Raw genomic sequence first — 20,599 nt, 5'->3', positions numbered from 1 at the left:
GAGGGGGGCAAGGCTGAGCTGAACAGGAGCCAGCAAGCCTCTGCAATGATGGGATGGGGCCCTAGATGAGCCTCCAGAACTTTCTAGCGGGACAATGAGAGCCTGGCAAACTCCCTAGGAGAGGTTAGCGCTGCTGATGCTATGACTTGCCGTGCTCCTATTCTCCAACAGCCGGGAGAAACAGGATGAAATTTGTGTTCTAAAAAGAACAGACCAGCTGCCTTGTGGACTGAAGGGGACAGAATGAACTCAGCGGGGGAAACAGATTTCCAAAGACCCAGAGTCAGTCTCCCCACCCCAAGAGCCACAGAGCGTAGTCACTATGCAGCTTGAGCCTTCATCTCCCTGGAATGAGGGCATCTAAGAGGGAGAGTGGTGTCAGACAGAGAACGTGAGCAAAGAAGATCTGGGTCAGAATTCTGGATCTGCCTCACGCTAGCTCTGTGACCTTAAACAAGTCTCTAAAAACTCTCTGGGCCTGGCACATAGTAAGCTCTCAATAAATATCAGCAAAGGAATACACAAAACCTACAATGACATTCCCCAAGGAAGCTATAGGGCTTTCTCTATGAGCCAGGGGCAAAACTTAGAGATAGGGACTTCCCTGGAAGTCCAGTGGTTAAGACTCCACGCTTCCAATTCAAGGGGCGTGGGTTTGATCCCTGGTCAGGGAACTAAGATCCCACATGCCACGCAGCGCAGCCCCAAGAAACGTAGAGATAAAGAAATAGCTGTGGCTTTCAAGCTTCAAGTTCTTAGCTGGTGTCAAGAAAGAAAGAAGTATCCCATCTCAGCAGAACACCCTTTGCCCTGGCCATGTATTTCTCAGAAGCCCAAGATGTTTAAAGAAAAAGCTCAAGATGTTTAAAATCCCTATTCGACTAAGAACCCAAAAGAACTAACAACCCACCCATTTATCCCAAGGGAAAAGCACAGCACCAGTTCTCACTTACACAGCGTGAGGTTCCTTGAACCGGCCCACTTGTTGGATGTGGTACATGAGGTCGCCACCATTCACATACTCCATCACAAAGTACAGGCGGTCCTGGGAGAAGACAGTGAAGAGCAAAGTCAGCCTCTTACAGTTTCTTGGGTTCCAAACGGAGAGCAGGTAATAGCTGGGATTTATGTTCAAAACCACCAGGACTCTATGACAGGTTGGGTGCACTGTTTCCTCAAGCGGAGTATTTGTGCCACTGGAAGTATGCAAGTGACCACAGGCAGTATGTGAATTGTTTTTTTAAATTAATAACGCTAACTTTATACTTGTCAGTACTGGAATATATAATTAGCACATTAATCTCGTGACTTAGTGGCTATCGTTGTTTAGTAAATCTTATTTTAATAAACAGTGGAGACTATTAAGTGAATCATATACAGGTAATAGGTAAGCTGTGGGAGCTAGCCTCCGCCATGTCCCCTGTGATTTCCACTGCCTGGTGTTCACATCCTGGTGTAGTTCCTTCCCTCTGAGAATTGGACTGACTTGTGTCACCAATAGGATATTGTAAAAATGACAGTGTGTGGCTTCTGGGACTGGTCGCGTTGTGAAATATGTGTTTCTGTCTTACTTATATATTGGAGTGGCTGGGTCGCTGTGTAAAAGGGGGTTTGCTGTCAAAAGTCGCCAAGCTATTGTACGGGGCTGTAAGACCAGGAGGGGGGTAGCAGAGAAGTGATGTGTAGGGCAAAGGGTCCCTATGAAAGCAATATAGGATTTGAAGTCTCTTTCCACTACCTACTAGCTGTGTAACAGCTGTTACTTAACCTCTCGAATCTCCAGCTTTCTCTCCACCTGTAAAGTGGACACGACCCACCTGCCCATAGAGTAAGTACCAAGATGACGTATGTGAAGTGTTCTAACAGTGATGGCGGCCATACAACAAAGGTTTAATCCACCACTAAAAAAAAGCCTTCCTTATAGTGCACAGAACTTGATCTTACATATAACAGTCATGTGTGCATTTATCAAATGTGTATTGAGTGTACAATAATTAGAATAAAAACAACGAAATGAGGCTACCACCTGGCGAGCACTATGTGACTCAGCTGAGCGCTTTGCATATTTTGTCTCATTTTTCTCTCTAAACAACCCAACATGACAAACATTACCTTTTCCCCCTGGCAGGATTTGAACCCCGGGCAGGTTGGTTTCAGAGTCTACACCTGTAACCTCGTATTATGCAGCTTCCCGTGTAAGGTTCTGACCCAGACATTGTATGGATGTGTGGTGTGTCCTCCCTTCTGGGAGCTTCCGGTCCAGGGGAGAAGAGAAGGGACGTCAAAAAAAAGCTGGCAGACCACAAGGGACGGGTACAGGTTAATCAATTATTTTTGAAATGTTGAAGGACTTTCTCAGCCCGACTCTACTTCACCCTCTCAACATCTCTAATGAGAGGCAGAACCCTCCACTCCAAGGCATATGAGGTTTGCAAGAAGGTCACTTACAAGTTAGTGGCAGAGTGGAGACAGTCAGCCAGAAGTGCCGACACCCTGCCCCTGGTTCTTTGGGGGTTTTCTGATAGAAAACAAGCCTAAAAATAGCATCTGTCTTTGCTGCACGTTGAAGAGAACCAAAACACTTGCTTTTAAAAATTATTTTTAAAACTAGCAGATGGCATCGGCCACAGAGAGAGAAGTAAGTGAGGGAGAGATTTCAGTTGCTTGCTTTCTGCTTGGAAGAACTCAACTTGCCCCCCACCCCCAGACTCATTAGTCAGAATCCCAACATCAGGGAGAGAGCTCCACGGTGGGTAATGCCATGTTCTGTGGTCTGTTTCTACCACTCACTGTATTCGGGGCAACCCTGAGATCTGTCATCTTCGAACTGTACTGAGTGTGGCATTGGCACACCAGTGCTTCAGCTATTAAACATTATGGTTTGCATCTTGCTGTCCTTTCATTTTCCGAGCAAACACTTAATGATGCCCACTCTTTGCCAGGCTCTTCTACTGCCAGAGATACTACTGTGAATGATCCGTGGTGCCCGACGTTAAGGATTCCCCCAGGCAAGTGGGGAGACCAGATAAACTTCCAAATGGCAATGTTTCCCAAAATGAGGTGGGAGATAATTTTAGGTGGGCTATGTTTTTACCTTTAGAGTTTTGTGTTTATTTTAATGCATATTATTAAAAATATAACTAGCACCTTAAGACCCTGATTTGATGGCTATTATTGCTGAGGAGGGAGAGTAGAATGCATGGAGTTACAAAAGAGGAGATGTGAGCAAGACATGGGATCAGATTATGATGAACTGCAGAAGGCCATCCACCCAAACGTCAGTCATCTCACTTACGTTAAGATCTTTACCATGTTGTTCTAAATCATCTACTAAAATTTACTTATTTTAAAATGTTTTTTATTAACTTACCTTATTTTTTTTTTTTTTTACTTAAACACAGTTATTTAAAAATTTTAAAACTTCATACCAAAGTCATAAATGGAGATTCATTGTCTCTGTAAAAAAATAAATGCCTCTCTGGAGTCTATTGACTCCATGCTATCACCAGTCTGGCTTTGGTACATCAATCCCTTAAATGACTTATTTTTAAAATAAATGCAATTTGCCCATGTACTTCACCTCCCACTCCAACACAAGGAACATCAAAATTTGGAAAACACTGCCAATGGCAATCTAGAGCCCATCTTGAGCAGAGAAGTGAATTTTAGAACTTTTATCGAGCATTTATGTTTGCAATTCATGGTATTAGGTGTTAAAAGGGCAAAAATGATAAGGTATAGGTCTTGCCGTCAGAAAATTCAGAATCTTGGTTAATTCCATAGGAATTCAGAATCATGGTTAATATACAACTAACTAAAGCCATCATCTAAAGTAGGATGTGTTCAGAGAAATTTCATGAGAGGTACAAAGAGTGAGCTCTGGGGACTTCAGCTCACCCACTACCTCCAATTCTGACATAATTATTCCCCCCATAGTGCCCTGAAACCTGACTTTGTTCCCCACGCTTCCTATAAAATTATTCCAAGGCTTCACAGGTCTTTCTCATAGTCACGTGCAGTGGGTTTGGATCAGGACCTACTTGCTGGCCTCTCCTACATGGACATCGGAAAGTATGTATTGAGTATGGACTCCAAGTCCAGCTTGGCTCCTGCTACCTGCTCTGTTTTCCAAAGAGGACTTGTCACAGCTCAAAACATCAACTCTCATCGCTCTAGGCTGATGAATCTCGACTTCAATTTCTATCCTCTCCCTTTCTCCTGAGCTCCAGTCAGCTCCAGCTGGCTACAGGACGTTTCTACGTGGGTGTTCCACTGTCAACTCCAATTAAAAGCTCCGAAAGGCAAGCTCACCATCTTTCTCTTCAAACTAGCCAGTCTGCTCAACTTTCAAAGTGTTTCTTCCAAATTATCATCGTTATTGCGGTTATTCTTCATTTACACACTGCCCTTGTCTCCGAAGCGTGAAACGACTTCAGTTAATTATAAATTTCCTTTCTCCGTGACCGCTCATGTTCAATCAGTAAATAAATAAAATTAAATATCTGTCACCGCAGCGTGCAAAATGGTTGGATAGAATTTTTCAAATTTGGAGTGTGAATATGAGGATAGTCCGATTTAAAACGATGGCTGGATTGCATGTGCAGAATTCACCAGGGGAGGCCCTGGATAGGGCAGGGCATTTAAAGAGATAATCACTGTTCCTCCAAGACAGCTGAAAGTGGGATGTGACACAATGCCCATGTGACTGCCAGGAGGACACTTGCCACTTTTAATAAGATACCACGGACAGAGAAAATCAACAATGTGGGCAACTCTAAGCGTGTACCCTGCTCTAAGGTGAGTTGCATAAGCGCTAATCTATTTAATGATCTTTAGTGATTTTCCAAGCTGGTCAGTGAATCAATCCTGTCTGTAAACTGTTCCTCTTACTGCAAAGATCCATCTGTTTCTATCAAGAAGCTGTGCAGTTAAGAGCCTTAGCTGTGGCATGAGCTAATACTGGGTTCAAGGGCCGGTTATCCTGCTTACTTACTCTGAGACCTTGCATCAGTTACTTAAACTTCCCCTGCCTTCCTAAAGGGGCAGGAATAGCTTCTCTTCCATATGGGTTTGCAAAGATGTAACAGATAATGCATGGAGTCCATGCAAACTCACAGAGGCTCACTCAAGTGAGCGTGTGGACACCTTCTTTCCTCTGTATTCTATAGCCTAAGAATCACTATCAGAATCAAGCAACTTGATGCTCCTCTAACTGTATTTTCTGCTTTCTAAACTTTGCCCTTCCTCATAGAGAGCAAAGTTCTCAAGGGCTAGGGCCATCTCTCTTCTTCCTTGGAATTCTATGGACCTTTGATTATTGAATGAATATGCAAAGGCCACCATCAAGAGGGCAGAGAGAACCAGGCTGTGTCTATTCCTCCCCACCCCAGCTCTATATGCCTGGGTTGCATTCCTGGGTCCTTTCCTGCACTCAAGATTCTTGGATGGCTTTAGTTGCCTGAGGCCCAGACACCTATCAAGCTCTCTCCAGCTTCCTCTCCTTGGATGCATTGAATACCATGTTTGCACTGCTAGCTAGCAGCAGGCTATGTCCTGCTCCAACCCAGTTGGTCTCCTTGGATTCAAGATGGCATCTCCCACCTGACAAGAGCACCAATTATTCCGTCCCTGTAGATACAACCCCTTCTTAAAGGTTCCTGCTGAATTAGTAGCCAATTAATAGGTGATTGGGCTAGGAATAAAACAACTGACCTATGCTGAATCAATCAGATTCTCTTTCCTGTGTATGAATTGGAATTCGGGGAATTTGGTGGGTAGGCAAACTGCAAGGGACTAGGGAAGCCATGTTACCATGAACAGGGGAAAAACAAAGAAAGCAAGGAAAAAGAAACAGAGATCTAGTCTAGAAAGCTTTGAAGTTACAGTTTCTAGATCTTCATGATGCTCAGGTACATCTTTGCCTTTGGGTTGTTTTTCTTCCAATAATTCTTTTTTTTTTTTTTTTTTAACAACAGCTAGTTTGGAAGAGGTATTCTGTTTCCTGCAACTCAACCATGGTCAACTGAGACTACGGCCAAGAGTTTCCTACAGCAACGCCGTTACATTAAACTATATCCTTGGATACTGCTGCCAACCCAGAGTTGACCCCGAGTTACCAGGACCCCTTGGACACTCTCGGTGCTCAATGGACGTGTCGTCAGGGGCCAACTCTACAAGGGGAATCATCCTCATCCCCCTCCCTGTCCCTTTTTGCATTCTGGGTTGATGCCCCTCCCAGCATGCCTTGCAACTGAGTTCTTGCTGGGCTACAACAGCAAATTTGGGGAGGAAGTAATTCCTGTCCTTCAATGACTCATAAAATCTAATTCTATTTAAAAAAAAAAAAAAAAAAGAAGTGCATATGTTCAATTGAAAAGAAAACATTTAAAATAGATGTTTTGCTAAGGAGACTTAACTGCCTGTGCCCACTGGCGGTCGGGAAACTGCATGAATGTGCTGGGCTGACAATTGTACCCGGGAAAAACTGCAAAAGGGCTGGAGGAAACATAATCCTTTTGTGCCCCTCCAGCCAGGTGCCCCTCCAGCCCAGCTCAAATAATGTGGGTAGCCTCCCTTTTTGTTTGTTCTGCACTTTGTACACCACCTCTTCTAATCCTCACTTCTTATGTCACTTTAAAGATGATGAAACCAATATGCAGATCTGTTAAGTGACTTCCTGGAGGTCACACAGCCAGTAATCATAGACCCAGATTTATCTGACTGAGAAGCTGGTGCTTATCCCTTTGTGCTTCTAGAACAACTGGCCTAAACCCCATTCTCCGAAGATCAGTTCCTCTAATGAGCAATTCTCTGAAAACTCAACCCCCTTCTGATGGCTTTTGTATCTGTGTATTTGAGTATTAACTTTTGCCATCTTGTGGCACATTGAACACTTTTAAAGTGTTTTATTATCGACTCTCCTGAAATAATATAAATTCAAAATGAAGACAATTACCCACTGGCCCCTCGCTAAATCAAATCAAAGTTTCGATTTATCTGTGTCTCTGATTCTTTTCCGTGTGCAGATTCAATTTTAACACATTTAGAATAATCTTTTAAATAGAATGTAATATCTTACATTTTCTGTTAACATCGCGCCATGCATGCTTTTCAAGGATCTTTAAAATCCAGTTGTCTAAGAATACTTCTGATGTAACTTTGCTTTTCTAAACAAGTTTTTAGAAATTAAATTTGTATCGTTTTAAGCATGACAAAAATTGTTTTGTATATTGGTAGGGTGTCTTTTTCCTTTTTATCTATTCTGACCACCTTCAAGATTTTTCTGTTTTATCAAGGATCTTTTACCTTCCAAATTCTAAGTCTCTAGCAAAAAAAACATATCAAATTTGCAGCATGTTATAATAAATTTGTCATTTTTTAAAAGTAGCTGATTCAAAAAAGAATTCTGGGTCACAAAATACAAAATGACACTCCACTCAGGCTACGCTGGCCTCCTTGCTGCTCCTCAAATATGCCGAGCATGTCCCTGCCTCGGGCATTTACACTCACTCTCCCTGCTGTCTAGAACACTTTGCCCCTAGACATCCACGTGCCTCACTCCCTCATTTGCTCTGGTCTCTGCTCAAATGTCATCCTTATCAGAAAGACCTTCCTTGATCATCCAATCAAAAATAGCATCTCTGTCTTCATCCATCCATCTCTTCCCCCTTTATTTTTTATTATTATTGTTTATTATCTGTCTCCTCCATTCGAATGTAAATTCCCAAGGAACAGGGGACTTTATCTCTTTTGTTCACTGATGTACCCTCACAGGGATGCAGCTGGGTCCTGACACATTTATGTCAACAAATAAATATTTGTTGACAGAATCAATAATCCTTAGTACCCCCTGTAGACTGGCAGTAATGATCTGACTTTCAGGGATGTTGGCTTTAGGGATACTGCCTATTCCAGCCAGGACGCCTCCACCTCTGGAGCACCAATCTGGGGGTCAGGGGATATGCAACTCCAGAAGGTGAGCGTGAGACGATGACCACCTTCATGGGCCTTCCTGCTCACCTGAGCCAGGTTAACAATGGCTTGTTTCACCTATAGGCAGGGCTCCCTAAATCTGAAAACCACTCCCACCACGAAATCTTTCCGATCATCGCAATATCCTTGTGGGGTAAGTAGGTGACTCTTTCATAGTGAAAAGAACACCTGAAGGGGCATTAGGACACCTGCCACTTACCAACAGTGTAACCTGAGGCATTTCAAATTTCTGAGGGTTGGTTTCCTTTACAGAAGTGTGGACAGTAATATGTGCTTGCGGTGTTCTTGTTAAAATTAGATGTGATCATGACAATGAAGATAATTTCTAAACTAGAAAAAGGAATCTGGAGGTCAGGCAGAGGCAGGATAGCGAGGCTTCGGGGTTTGGGGTTCTAGAGTCTTACAGAACAAATGCCAGTGCCACCCCCCCTCCCTGTGTGTGCCATTGCTCAAGTTACTGAACTTCTCTGAATATCAGCGCCCTTATCTATACATTGGGGGTAGTCACAGGGCCCACCCAGTCGAAGTGTCAGGAGGATAAAATGAGAGGTTACCTGTAGAGCACTGAGCACAGTGCCTGACACAGGCTGACACACTAAGGCTGCTGCTTTTTGTGCTTTTGATCATCCCTGTTGAGGCCATTTTGATAGCAACTCAACATAATCTACTAGTAAAAGCTTGGGCTCTGGGTTCAGTGGGCCTGTGACCCTGTGCTGTGTCCAGGGAAAACTACCCAACATCCCAGTTCCTCAATCCGTTCACCTGCAAAGTGGGGGGTCAGATAATCCCTTCCACCCAAGATGTTTTGTGAGGCTGGAACGAAACAGCGTTTTCAAAGGCCCACAGGATGGCAGATGCGCAGACAGAAAGTCAGATCCACTCCAGGGATGGGAAAGCTGAAGGAGGGAGCACCAGGTGTGGGATGCGGTGGGGCCCCTGCTGGAGCCTGGAGACAGGCTGGCTGCTGGCGGTTCTGCCCCACGCGTGTCAGATAGAGTGGAAATCGGGTAACGTACACTCAAAAGACCTCATAGTGCGGTGATTAAGTGTAAAGCCCCTCGGAGCCAGGCTGCCTGGGTTCGAGTCCTGGCCCTGAAACGTACTAGCTGTATGGCCTCAGTGCCCGTCTGTGACATTGGGATGATGTCGGGACCCATGCAAGGGCTGTCACGGACGTGGCTTATGATGGCCGGTCCTGTGCCTCACGTATAGTAGGCGTTATTAGGTCTCTGAAATAAATTTATGTAAAATTAAAATATATGTGCTTAGCCAAAAGAAAAAGTAAATGAAAAAAAATTTTCAGTGGGGGCCTTTCACTCAAAGAGCATCTGCTGCTGAGTGGATGTGAGATGGGAGGGTCTCTGCTCTCCCCTCAGCCAACCCCGCTCAGCCCCCAAGGGCCTCGAGCTCAGCTGGCAGTGAGTGTATCTCCCCATGCCAAGCGTAACTCTGTTATTTAAAGTTATATTTTCCCCCCAAACAATACGGCCCCTCAACGTGAGTTAACGATTTCATCTGATCCTCACCAACAAAGAAAGCAACCTGTTCCATCCCTGGCCTTGCTGGAGTGGGAGACTGTGGGTCGGTCTTCAATAGGAGGCCTCCATCCCCATACAAGACTCGAATCTACTCAACTCTCGTGTTTTACGTTCTCTCGGTTCTTAATCTCTCTTCCCTGGCAGGTGACAACTCCTGGAGGGGACTCAGGGTCTGCACAATTTCCATGCACACCCAGACCCTACTCTCCAATTCCAGAAAGCATAATGAAATACAAGGCTCAATGTTAAAAGGAGAGCCTCAAATCCACTCTACTCTATCGTGTTTAAAACAGTAAATTACAAATGAAGATACTGTACTTAATGAATATTAGTCACAAATGACCAATTCCCCCCAATCTCAACACATCCAACTGAAATTGAAAACTGCTGCTCCAAGTTAGCCCAGCCTCTTCCTTGAGAACAAGATCGCCTTCTTGTTTACCACTCAGTCTGTTTACCACGGAGACTGCACTTTATCTGGTGATGTCCACGAGTCAGTTTGGGAACCACCAATGGAAAAAAAGAGAAGATGTGAGAATGAGAGAGTCTAGAGGTCTAACAGTCTAGTCTAATCCCATTTTTGTCACTACTTGAATACCTTTAGGCCTTAACTCCCCAAGGTAACACTAGGGATTTGGACTTGTAAGATGTATGCCCTTCCCGATCTTTGCCAAGTCCCAGGTAATGTGAATTATTGCTCACTTAATATTTTTCTTTACAAGGACTCTATTCTTTTACTCAAAAATTTTATTTTAAAAGCAAACTTTTGTCACCTTTGGGGCATAACAGTGAGCCAGTTCATGAAAACTGTCAAATAACAAAAAAAGTGTCATGCATCTATCCTGCCTTTCCTATATGAACTGTATCACCAGGGGACCAAGCAACAGATGAGGGAAGTCTCTCTTTATAAAAGAATTCCAACTAATAAAGAAAAAGGAATGACAGAATTAGGATATCACCATCTCACAATCCTTAATGAATTCATGGACCTAGGCACAGAGCATCACTGGTTGCCAACACTTTACAAAAAGAGAGACAACCGGACATTATGTGACTTTGGATGAAAGAACACACACAGCCACCTATGGTCTTGCCAAAGGGCTCAAACCTGGGTCTGACCGAACCTCTAGGTCCAGCTACCAATTTGCAGAAAACACAGAGGACAGAGGAAACATGTGGAGGGGCCCCATGACTATGCACTCAGCAAAATCCAGACTGTGAAAATGCTGTGGGTCAAACAGCCCAGGATCTTTAGCAGATAAAAGAAAGGGATGGAAGGAATGGAGAGGGAAATCACCCTATTAAAAGACAAATCAAATTTCTACAAATGGGAAAGAGTAAACTATCTTATCAAGGGATGATAAAACTATAGAGACAGGCAAGGAAGTCAAGCTACCATTTGGGGGGAGATTGAGATTGGGATGCAGAGAAGCTTCTAGAGTGGCTGCCAAAGTTCTTTCTCGACCTGGATGGTGGTATGAGGAACTTAACCTTGTAATAACTCATTATTAAAACATCAATTGTGTGTGGTTTCTCTATATTTGTCTTATAATATCTCAAAATTTAAAAATAAAAAGACTTTATATTGTCATAAATGAAAGAAGTCTGTAAAAATATATAGAAAATAAAAGCAAAACAGCGACTTAGAAACTGCTATTTGCCAAAGCTCAGAACCTGAAGCTTGGTCCTGTCTCTTCGTTAAAAAGTCAAGTGTTAGAAAGATGTTAATGGCCATGCTAGCACCAAACAGAAACATTCTCTTCGAGGCACTCAGAAGAAAATAAAGTGAACTGAAAAGAACATAATTTAAAGTCCGTGCACCACCCAAAATCACCCTTTGAACTACCCAGGACCATTCTGCATGGTGGTGCGTGCTCTATACTTTGGCAAACACGATTTCAGCTCTTAGTCCTGCCTGCAGTGGAGTTAAAAATGTTCTTGTAGCCCCTCGTCACCAGCAGACCCCAACAAGAGGCTGGTGGGTCAGAGCCCCCGCAGGGGAATACTGTACACATTTGCCTAGAATGTTCCTTCTCTTGATGACCTGTGGTAGGGAGATTGTCTGGGATTCAGGAAATGGGTCCCAGCAGAAAATCATCCCTGCACCCAAAACATAGATGCCCCTGTGGCGATCAGGCAACAACCGAAGTGAATAACCAGCATCTATGAGCGTTTACCAGGTATCAAGCACTGTGTTAAGTGTTTCTCATGTATAATCTCATTTCCTCCTCATAGCAACCTTGAATGTAGCTCATTCACAAATGAGGAGACTGATACCAAGAGGTTTTGTAATTTTCCCAAGGCCACTCAGCCAGAAAGTGACAAAGCTGGGATCTTAACCCCAAATGTATCAAGAGACTACTTAGAACAGGGAAGGGGCTGGGTTCTGGCTCTACCCCTTTCACAACAGGTAGTTCTATGCCTGGCGTATGGTCTGCACTGAGAAAACCCACCTCAAGCCCAGTTCTGGGTCTTCCTAGGCTGGAGGGACTCAGTCTAACTTAGCAGAGCACAGGACTTGGTGATGTTGGAGAAGAGAGCAAGTCCCAAGCTTTAAGGTACACGCAACTTGCAATAGTGTCCCATCTCGCACAGGGGTTGGGCTCTACAATCAGGATGTAGGGTGAGAACTGGAGAGAGTCAAAATAATATTGAAAACTCCCTTAAAGCATCTTCAAGACACTAGGCCTTTGGCCCTTAGAAGCTCCCAAAGCAAGAATTAACTTTGTATCTCTTTTCATTTAGGCTCTGCCCCATCTCCCCCCTGCCCCCTGCCCCACCCCACCACAGTGCCTGGTACCTGGGAAAGGCTCATAGATGAGGTATAGAGCTGAGTAAGCTGGGTCCCATTTCTGAGAAGGTCATGTTCTTAAAGCAGAGGAGACAGACATGAGGATAGTTATAAGACAAGGCAATGGGGGCTGTCATAGCAGAACCTGGAGAGGTGCATGGGTCCCCAAATTGTTGCCTGATCGCCACAAGTACCCCCCTAGGTATGGAGACCAAGGTCTAGTCTGAACAGGGGAAAGGTAAGAAGTTGCTTGAAGGGCCAGCTCTTATTCTCACAGATAGAGGTAGGATCACAGTCAGTGGCAGATAGTACCCGGATGCCCCCTTCTTCTTAGGAGCCCGGTTCTGATCTCACAAGTCCCTGCCCAGGCTGTGTCCCCTGCCCCGGGAGTCCTCTGAGGGCTGTATTGTCACGCAACCCCTCCTCCAAGGAGGTCCATGCAACCTGCAGCGTGAACTCGCGCATTTATCGGAAGAGTCCAGAGGGTCGACTGTGATCCTCTAGGGGCACATAGGAGGACCTTTTCCCTCATCCCTATCTGTAAGTTCTGCTAGTACATCTCAGATTGTGAGTCCTGAATTCCTGTCCGCAAGTCACCTCTTGCTGCCAGAGGAAGGCCCTGCTCCACTGGTTATAAAACCAATTGCCTGAGTTCCTTTATCTTTGTTGAAACAGCATCTGCCTCAGGGGAGGGTGCTTCTCAGCAGCAACCTCAGAAATTCTCCACGGTCGGCCGTCCCTGGGCCCTGACAGCTGCCTGTCTCTAGGAGGGGAAGGGCCCGGGTGTCTCTTTGCAGTGGCCGCTGCCGGGACAGCTCTGGCCAAAGCCTGAAGCCTGGAGATGGAGTGGCCCAGGCCCCCAGGCAGTTACCATGGTCTGGAAGCAGGAATGCAGCTGGGTCAGGAAGGGCGGCTTCCCGGGCAGGGCCAACACCCGCTTCTCTACCATCGTGCATTCCACGTCATCATCTTGGATCACCACGTCCTTCTTCAGGATCTTCACGGCGTAGAGCTCATCTGTGCCCTTCCGCTCTGAGAGCATGACCTGCAAGAGAGCGGGCACGTCAGTGGAGTAGTCAAAGGGGCCCCGGGGAAGCCACAGGCGGCTGACGGTCACTCAGGTCCGCTCCAAGCTTAGTCCACGTGCCCTCGGTGAATGCTGATACGCCAAGTGAAGTTTCCCACAGACCTCACGCCTTGAATGGCTGAACCCAATCAACAGAGGATGGATCCAAAAGAGAGACAGACTCACAGACGTAGAAAACAAACTTATGGTGACCAAAGGGGAAAGTGGTGGGGGCAGGGAGGGATAAATGAGGAGTTTGGGGTTAACAGATACACGCTACTATAAATAAAATAGATCAACAAGGACCTACTGTGTAGCACAGGGAACTCTAGTCAGTATCTTGTAATAACCTATAATGGAAAAGAATCTGAAGAAGAATATAGGGATATAAACTGAATCACTTTGCTGTACACCTGAAACTAACACAACATTGTACATCAATTATACTTCAATTTTTTAAAAAGCATATGACTAAAAAAAATTTTTTTTTAATTTTTTAAAAATAGAGGATGGTTCCAAGAGTGATGAGCAAGTATTCAGATATCCCTTTGGGATATGTATCAATGCCCAGCCAAACATGACTAGAACCCCATGAGGGCAAGTATCTTTGCCTGTTTTGTTCACTGGGGTAACCCAAGAGTCTGGAACAGTGCCTGGCACACAGTAGGTGTTCAAGAAGTATTTGTTGAAGGAGGGAATGAGTGAATTCCTGAAAGAACTGAATTTGGGGCAATTGTTCCCTTATTCTTTCAGTTGTTTAATATTCATTAAGAGCCTGCTAAGCACCGGGGAAGCAGCATTAGATGATCAGGCACGTTCTCTGACCCTGCATTCCAGGGAGGAAGGAACACTTTGGACATTAATTACAGGGATGATGAATGTAATATTTTAACATCCTCTTCTGTTGTCCTGGGGCTTCCTTTCATACAGCTGTGGTCACAATCTGAGCATGTTAATCAGTGTGGCTTGTGACACATCATTATTTTCACTGGCTGTGACTATGCCAGAGAGAACAGTGACCAGCAGGTACCATTCTCAAGAAGCCTCTTAGGGAGCATGGGGCAGGACCACATGGTACAAGACCTAACCTGGTCTGGGGGCTTCTGAGATGGCTTCCTGGAGGAAGAAGCAATCAGACTGAAGTAACTATATACTGCGTGTACTGTGTCAGATATTTTGCAGGCAATAATATCAATCACCACAATATTTTGAGCACTTACCAGGGTGTCAGACAATGGTTTTCATTTATTATGTCTCATTCACTTTGCCTAAGACCCTAGGAAGTCGGTACCATGAAGAACCCTATTTCAAGGGGGGAGGAGCAACGGGGTGGGGGATTAAGAGGTACAAACTATTAGGTATAAAATAAGCTACAGGGCATATTGTACAACACAGGGAATATGGCCAATATTTTATAATAACTATAAATGTAGTATAACCTTTAAAAATTGTGAATTACTATATTGTACACCGGTAACATATAATATTGTACATCAACTACACTTCAATAAGAAATAAATAAATAAGTTTAAAAATTAATTAATTAATTTGGGCTTCCCTGGTGGCGTAGCGGTTGAGAATCTGCCTGCCAATGCAGGGGACACGGGTTCGAGCCCTGGTCTGGGAAGATCCCACATGCCACGGAGCAACTAGGCCCGTGAGCCACAACTGCTGAGCCTGTGCATCTGGAGCCTGTGCTCCGCAACAAGAGAGGCCGCGATAGTGAGAGGCCCGCGCACCGCAATGAAGAGTGGCCCCCGCTTGCCGCAACTAGAGAAAGCCCTCACATAGAAACAAAGACCCAACACAGCCAAAACTAAATAAATAAATTAATTTAAAAAAAAAACAAAAACAAAAAAAGAAAACAAGCTCACTCTGCATCCTGGGTCTCTAGCTTTAAAAAAAAAAAAAAAAAAATTAATTAATTAAAAAGAAAAGAGCCCTATTTCATAGGAGCCCGGGGCTCAGGGAAGGTAAGTGACCTGTCACACCACAAATTCAGTTAGGGACAGAGCCAGGATTGAACTCTGGTTTACCTGTTCCCAAGGTCTCTGCCTTTATACACTCCACTTGCGAGAGTTCCAGAAGAATCCTCAAGGAGTCTAGGTGGCTGAGGAAATGAAATGCTCGTACCTGACTCAGCTGGAGGACCAGAGAGTGCAACAGAGGCCTGGGACCAGAGGGAGTGACGCACAGAGGGAGCCCCGAGGCAGGAGGGCAGCTTGCAGACTCCGCTCGGCTCCTGCCCTGATGGTAAGAGGCCTGACTGCACGGCAGCTCTGGGCTGCGCTCGCCGCCCCTCACAGAGGCCCGTATCCTGCCCGCACCACCTTCCCTCTCATCACAGCCAGGGGTGGCCATGGGCGATTCAGGCCTAGGAATTTAGAGCACTTAGGGAGAAAGGCCCTGACGCACACCTCCGCATCAAGAGGACTTTCCCGACTGCTTTCTCCCCCAGCCTCACCATAGAAATACGAGCTGCCAGCTGGGCAGGTCCTCCCTGCCGGGCATCCACTCAGTCCTCACAGCAGACCCACTCGCATCCATGGCAGAGTAGGGCTCAAAGTGCTGGAGTGCGTGTCTTTAGCTTATTTCCCATCTCCCTCTGCTCCCTCACGGGTACCCAGAGCCGTTTTTCCTTCCCTAGTCCTCACCAAGGCAGAAACAATGACTCCACTAAGATGTTAAGAGTAGGCTGGAGACAGGGGTTTTCTGCTCCCAGATTCCCGAGAAGGCAGGGCTGGGGCAAGGGCGGGGAGGAGGGCGGAGAGGTGACTTAGCCAGAGGAGAATGGGTAGAGAGACTGAAGGAGGATGCAAGCAGAGTCATCAGCTGAGAGGACCCCCAAGTACACAGGAGGGGCTCAGCGCTGAGCTGGCTGTGAGTGTGGCAACCCCACTGCCCCGTCACCACTGGTCCACGTACCGTCTAACAACCCAGAATACTCGTAGACACACTACCCCATCCAACCACCACCCAAGAACACAGGGGAGGGGCCCTGGACACCTTGAATGTCAATGCAGTCCCCTGTCTGGAGGAGTAGCAGGACAGATGGCTGGGAATTTCCCCAGGCACCAGAGGCAGGGGTGAACACCCTACATCTGTTTCAATTACTCCCCTTGTACAGATGAACAAACTGAGGCTCAGAGAGATTAACCTGCTGGAGCTGATGATTGTTCTAAAGATGCAGATCTGACCAGGCTACTCAAATGTTTCAAGTCCCTCAGTGACTCCCGCAAGTCAAACAATTTCTTGACCACATCCTGTTCTTTCTTTTCCTTTGGCTATTCTATTCCCACTGCCTGTAGTGTCCTTCCACACGCTTTCACTGCTCAGAAAATCTGAGATTCAGCTCAGATGTTACCTTCCTCTATATCCCTCAATGATCCACGTAGACCAGACAGGTCACTCCCTCCTCTGGACACTGGGACTGCTTTGTATCTATGGCAGGTACTTTAGGGCAAGTGTTTCCAAACTTCAATCAATCATTCACGTGCCTTTTTCACATTTTTTCCCTACCACTTAAACTGGTATTTACTTAGTATTTTTAAAATCTAGTCACATCTTTACTTAACTACATTTATCTGAAAAGGAAATTTTATATCACCACCATTAATGGCAAGCCAGTATCACCAGCCATAAGTGGAAGATGAGCATAAAAGTAAATAAAAGCGGGGGCTTCCCTGGTGGCGCAGTGGTTAAGAATCTGCCTGTCAATCCAGGGGACACGGGTTCGAGCCCTGGTCCGGGAAGATCCCACATGCCACGAAGCAACTAAGCCCGTGCGCCACAACTACTGAAGCCCACACGCCTAGAGCCCGTGCTTCGCAACAAGAGAAGCCACTGCAAAGAGAGGCCTGTGCACTGCAACAAAGAGTAGCCCCGGCTCGCCGCAACTAGAGAAAAACCCGTGCGCAGCAACAAAGACTCAACACAGCCAAAAAATAAATAAAATAAAATAAATTAATTTTTTTAAAAAAGTAAATAAAAGCAAAGCAGTGCTAGAAAATTCTAGCTAGATACTGCTGGCTGCTGAAGGTTCCAAGCCAGGCCTGCGTTTTCCTCTTGTTTAAGGAAAAAAGTGATATTAGCAAATGTTAGCTATTAATGGTATGTTGTCATCAAATGAGACTTTCTGATTCAAGTAATTAGAAAGACTAAGAGAAAACATAAAAAGAGAGAAAAACCTTATCATTCATATGGCACCTATGTACCACCTTAAAAAAACTCAATTACTCAACTAAAATCATCTTGCAAATCATCAATACTATGTGCTTCACACCTTAGAAAATACTGTTGCATTTGTAGAGATATTTATATTTCAGTCAATCAACAGGGATGTGTGAAGATTCTCAGTGCCTCGCCCTGCCCTAAGCCACAGGGGTAGAGGGGAGAATATGCCTGTACCAGAGGACACCCCCTCACATCCTGAAAGTGGTACACAAAGGGGCAAACTCTGGAAAATTCCCCTATAGCAGCTGGAGGAAAACAGAACTGACACACACAAAGCATTAATAACAATTTAGAGATAGAACTGAATCAAGTTCTAGAGCAGGGGCCAGCAAACTTTTTCTGTAAAAGGACAAAGAGTAAATATTATAGGCTTCAGGGGACAGTCTCTGTATCCACTACTCAACTCCGCCACTGTAGCAGGAAAGCAGCCGTAGACCACACACAAGTGAATGCGTGTGGCTGTGTCCCAATAAAACTTTATTTATAAAAATAGCTGGTGGGCCCAGCGCCAGTAGTTTGCTGACCCCAGTTCTAGAACATGTATTTCAAAAAAGATAGGGAAAAAATAAGAGTGACTACATTATCAAAAGTGGCCACAGTTTAAAAAATAGAACTACCATACGACCCAGCAATCCCACTACTGGGCATATACCCTGAGAAAACCATAATTCAAAAAGAGTCATGTACAAAAGTGTTCACTGCAGCTCTATTTACAGTAGCCAGGACATGGAAGCAACCTAAATGTCCATCGACAGATGAATGGATAAAGAAGATGTGGCACATATATACAATGGAATATTACTCAGCCATAAAAAGAAATGAAATTGAGTTATTTGTAGTGAGGTGGATGGACCTAGAGACTGTCATACAGAGTGAAGTAAGTCAGAAAGTGAAAAACAAATACCATATGCTAACGCGTATACATGGAATCTTAAAAAAAAAAAAAAAAGGTCTGAAGAACCTAGGGGCAGGACAGGAATAAAGACACAGACGTAGAGAATGGACTTGAGGACATGGGGAGGGGGAAGGGTAAGCTGGGACGAAGTGAGATAGTGGCATGGACATATATACACTACCAAATGTAAAATAGATAGCTAGTGGGAAGCAGCCGCATAGCACAGGGAGATCAGCTCGGTGCTTTGTGACCACCTAGAGGGGTGGGATAGGGAGGTTGGGAGGGAGACGCAAGAGGGAGGGGATATGAGGATATATGTATACGTATAGCTGATTCACTTTGTTATACAGCAGCAACTAGCACAACAATGTAAAGCAATTATACTCCAATAAAGATGTTAAAAAAAAAAAAAGAAGTGGTCACAGTTTAACTTGAATATGGACCCTAGCATGCTTTTCATTTCTTCCAACTCCTTCTTAGAGCCTTCTGATTGGGCAGGGGACCTATCTGGCCACAGCTGATTGGATTAGAGGTGGAGAACAGATCTAGCTTGAACCAATCAGATTCTCTCATTGAAGAATGTGGAATTGGGATGCTCCATGTAGGCACTCTAGGATCCTGAAAAGAAAAACACACAGATCTGCCTAGAGTGGTCCTTTCCTACCACATGCAGGCAAAGAAAAATGACCTGGATGTGGGGGGGAAACAAGAAGGTCAGGGAATGAGCAAAGGCCTTGCTTTCCAGATCTTGGTTCCCGTCTCTCATGAGGCTTGGCTGTTCCCATAGAAACCTCCATATCTCCCCAATAAAGTTATTATTTTATTTATACTAGCTTGAGTGGATGTCTACCTTTTAAAGATCTATAAGACAAAATTATCGCTTGAGGAGTACAAATTCTTAATAAAAATAAAAATTTCAGTAAGTCAAATAGCATCAGGTTAGTACATGACCTAAAACAAGACAAATTCTTCTTTATAAATTCCATTCTTTTTAGGTGCCTCTTGCCTATATCAGAACCACGTGGGGTACTTGTTTACAAGGCAGTTTCCAAGCGCCACCTCTCATCCAGAAGCTCTGACTGTGGCCTGGGAGTAGGCATTTTAACAAGCGCCTCCCTTCCCCTTGATTCTAATCACTAAATTTGTTGCTCTGAGGAACTCTGAGGTAATATCAGAATTGATTCATTTAATATGAGGGATAGGAGGTGTCTAGAAGTAAAACAGATAGAATCCTTTTGAGTGTCCCAACGCTTTCTCCGCAGTCGTTACCAGGGGCGAAAAGGGAACTTTGCTCCTTAATATTCTAATCAAGCTTTCCTTTCAATAGGAATCTCTCTGCCCTTGGAGAGCTTTTTGAGAGCTTCCTGAGAGCTTTCCCGGTATCATGAAAGAAGTGATATTCTGCGGTGGTTTCAAAACATGTCTGTAAATATTTGACACTCCTCAGTCAAGGGGCAGAGTCTATGCCCTCTGCTCTTGAACCTGGGCAGCCTCTGTGACTGCGTCAATGAATGGAATACAGTGGAAGGGATCCTGTGAGACTTGGGAGGTAGCAGCTTCTGTCAGTTTCTCTTGGGACACCTGCCTTTGGAGCCCTAGGCCACCGTGCTAGTGAGGCCACGGCATGAGACCACGTGGAGAGGCCTGGGGACCACACCAAGAGCTTGCTGCCTAGACAGCACTGGGTGCTCCAGCCCCAGCTGTTCCAGCTCCAGCCACTGCAGGACAGAGCCCAAGCCACAAGCAACCAGTGAGACTTCCCAATCTCCTGACCCACATACACCATGAGAGATAATAATATACAAGTGTTGTAGTTTTAAACCTCTGAGTTTGAGGATGATCTGTGATGCAGCAACAGGCAACTAGAACAGATTCACCTGAGTTCATCTGTGCCCTAATGCAACCCAGCCTTGTCAGGTGTGGCCCCTGCTACCTTGCTTTATTTATTTCTTGTGTTTGGTTACGAACACTCTTTTTAATCAAAAAACTTTTAAGGCTTCAATTGAGATGGGCAACAGAGATGGAATTCAGTCTGCCTTCCAAATGTATCGCCTTTCCTAGTCTCACCCAGGACCTGGAAGGCT

General features: G+C 45.0%; 1 protein-coding gene and 1 long non-coding RNA gene across 4 annotated transcripts in view; one reads left to right on the top strand and one right to left on the bottom strand.

The window, feature by feature from the left end:
* The window catches only part of LOC309645684, a 594,963-nt gene that overhangs the window by 251,115 nt on the left and 323,249 nt on the right, over positions 1 to 20,599 (top strand). The window lies entirely within an intron of this gene.
* Positions 1 to 20,599, bottom strand: part of PRKCB (protein kinase C beta) — a 315,654-nt gene that overhangs the window by 41,864 nt on the left and 253,191 nt on the right. For all 3 annotated transcript variants that reach the window (XM_082431039.1, XM_082431040.1, XM_082431041.1), the window contains exons 10-11: positions 13,193 to 13,366; positions 954 to 1,045 (exon numbers count right to left, since the gene is read on the bottom strand). In XM_082431039.1, coding sequence (XP_082287165.1) covers positions 954 to 1,045; positions 13,193 to 13,366 — 266 coding nt within the window. The remainder of the gene's footprint in view (positions 1 to 953; positions 1,046 to 13,192; positions 13,367 to 20,599) is intronic.

The sequence above is a fragment of the Balaenoptera physalus genome (assembly GCF_965194825.1).
Source record: "Balaenoptera physalus genome assembly, chromosome: 16".
NCBI lineage: Eukaryota > Metazoa > Chordata > Mammalia > Artiodactyla > Balaenopteridae > Balaenoptera > Balaenoptera physalus.
This window is presented reverse-complemented; position numbering and strand designations above follow the sequence as displayed.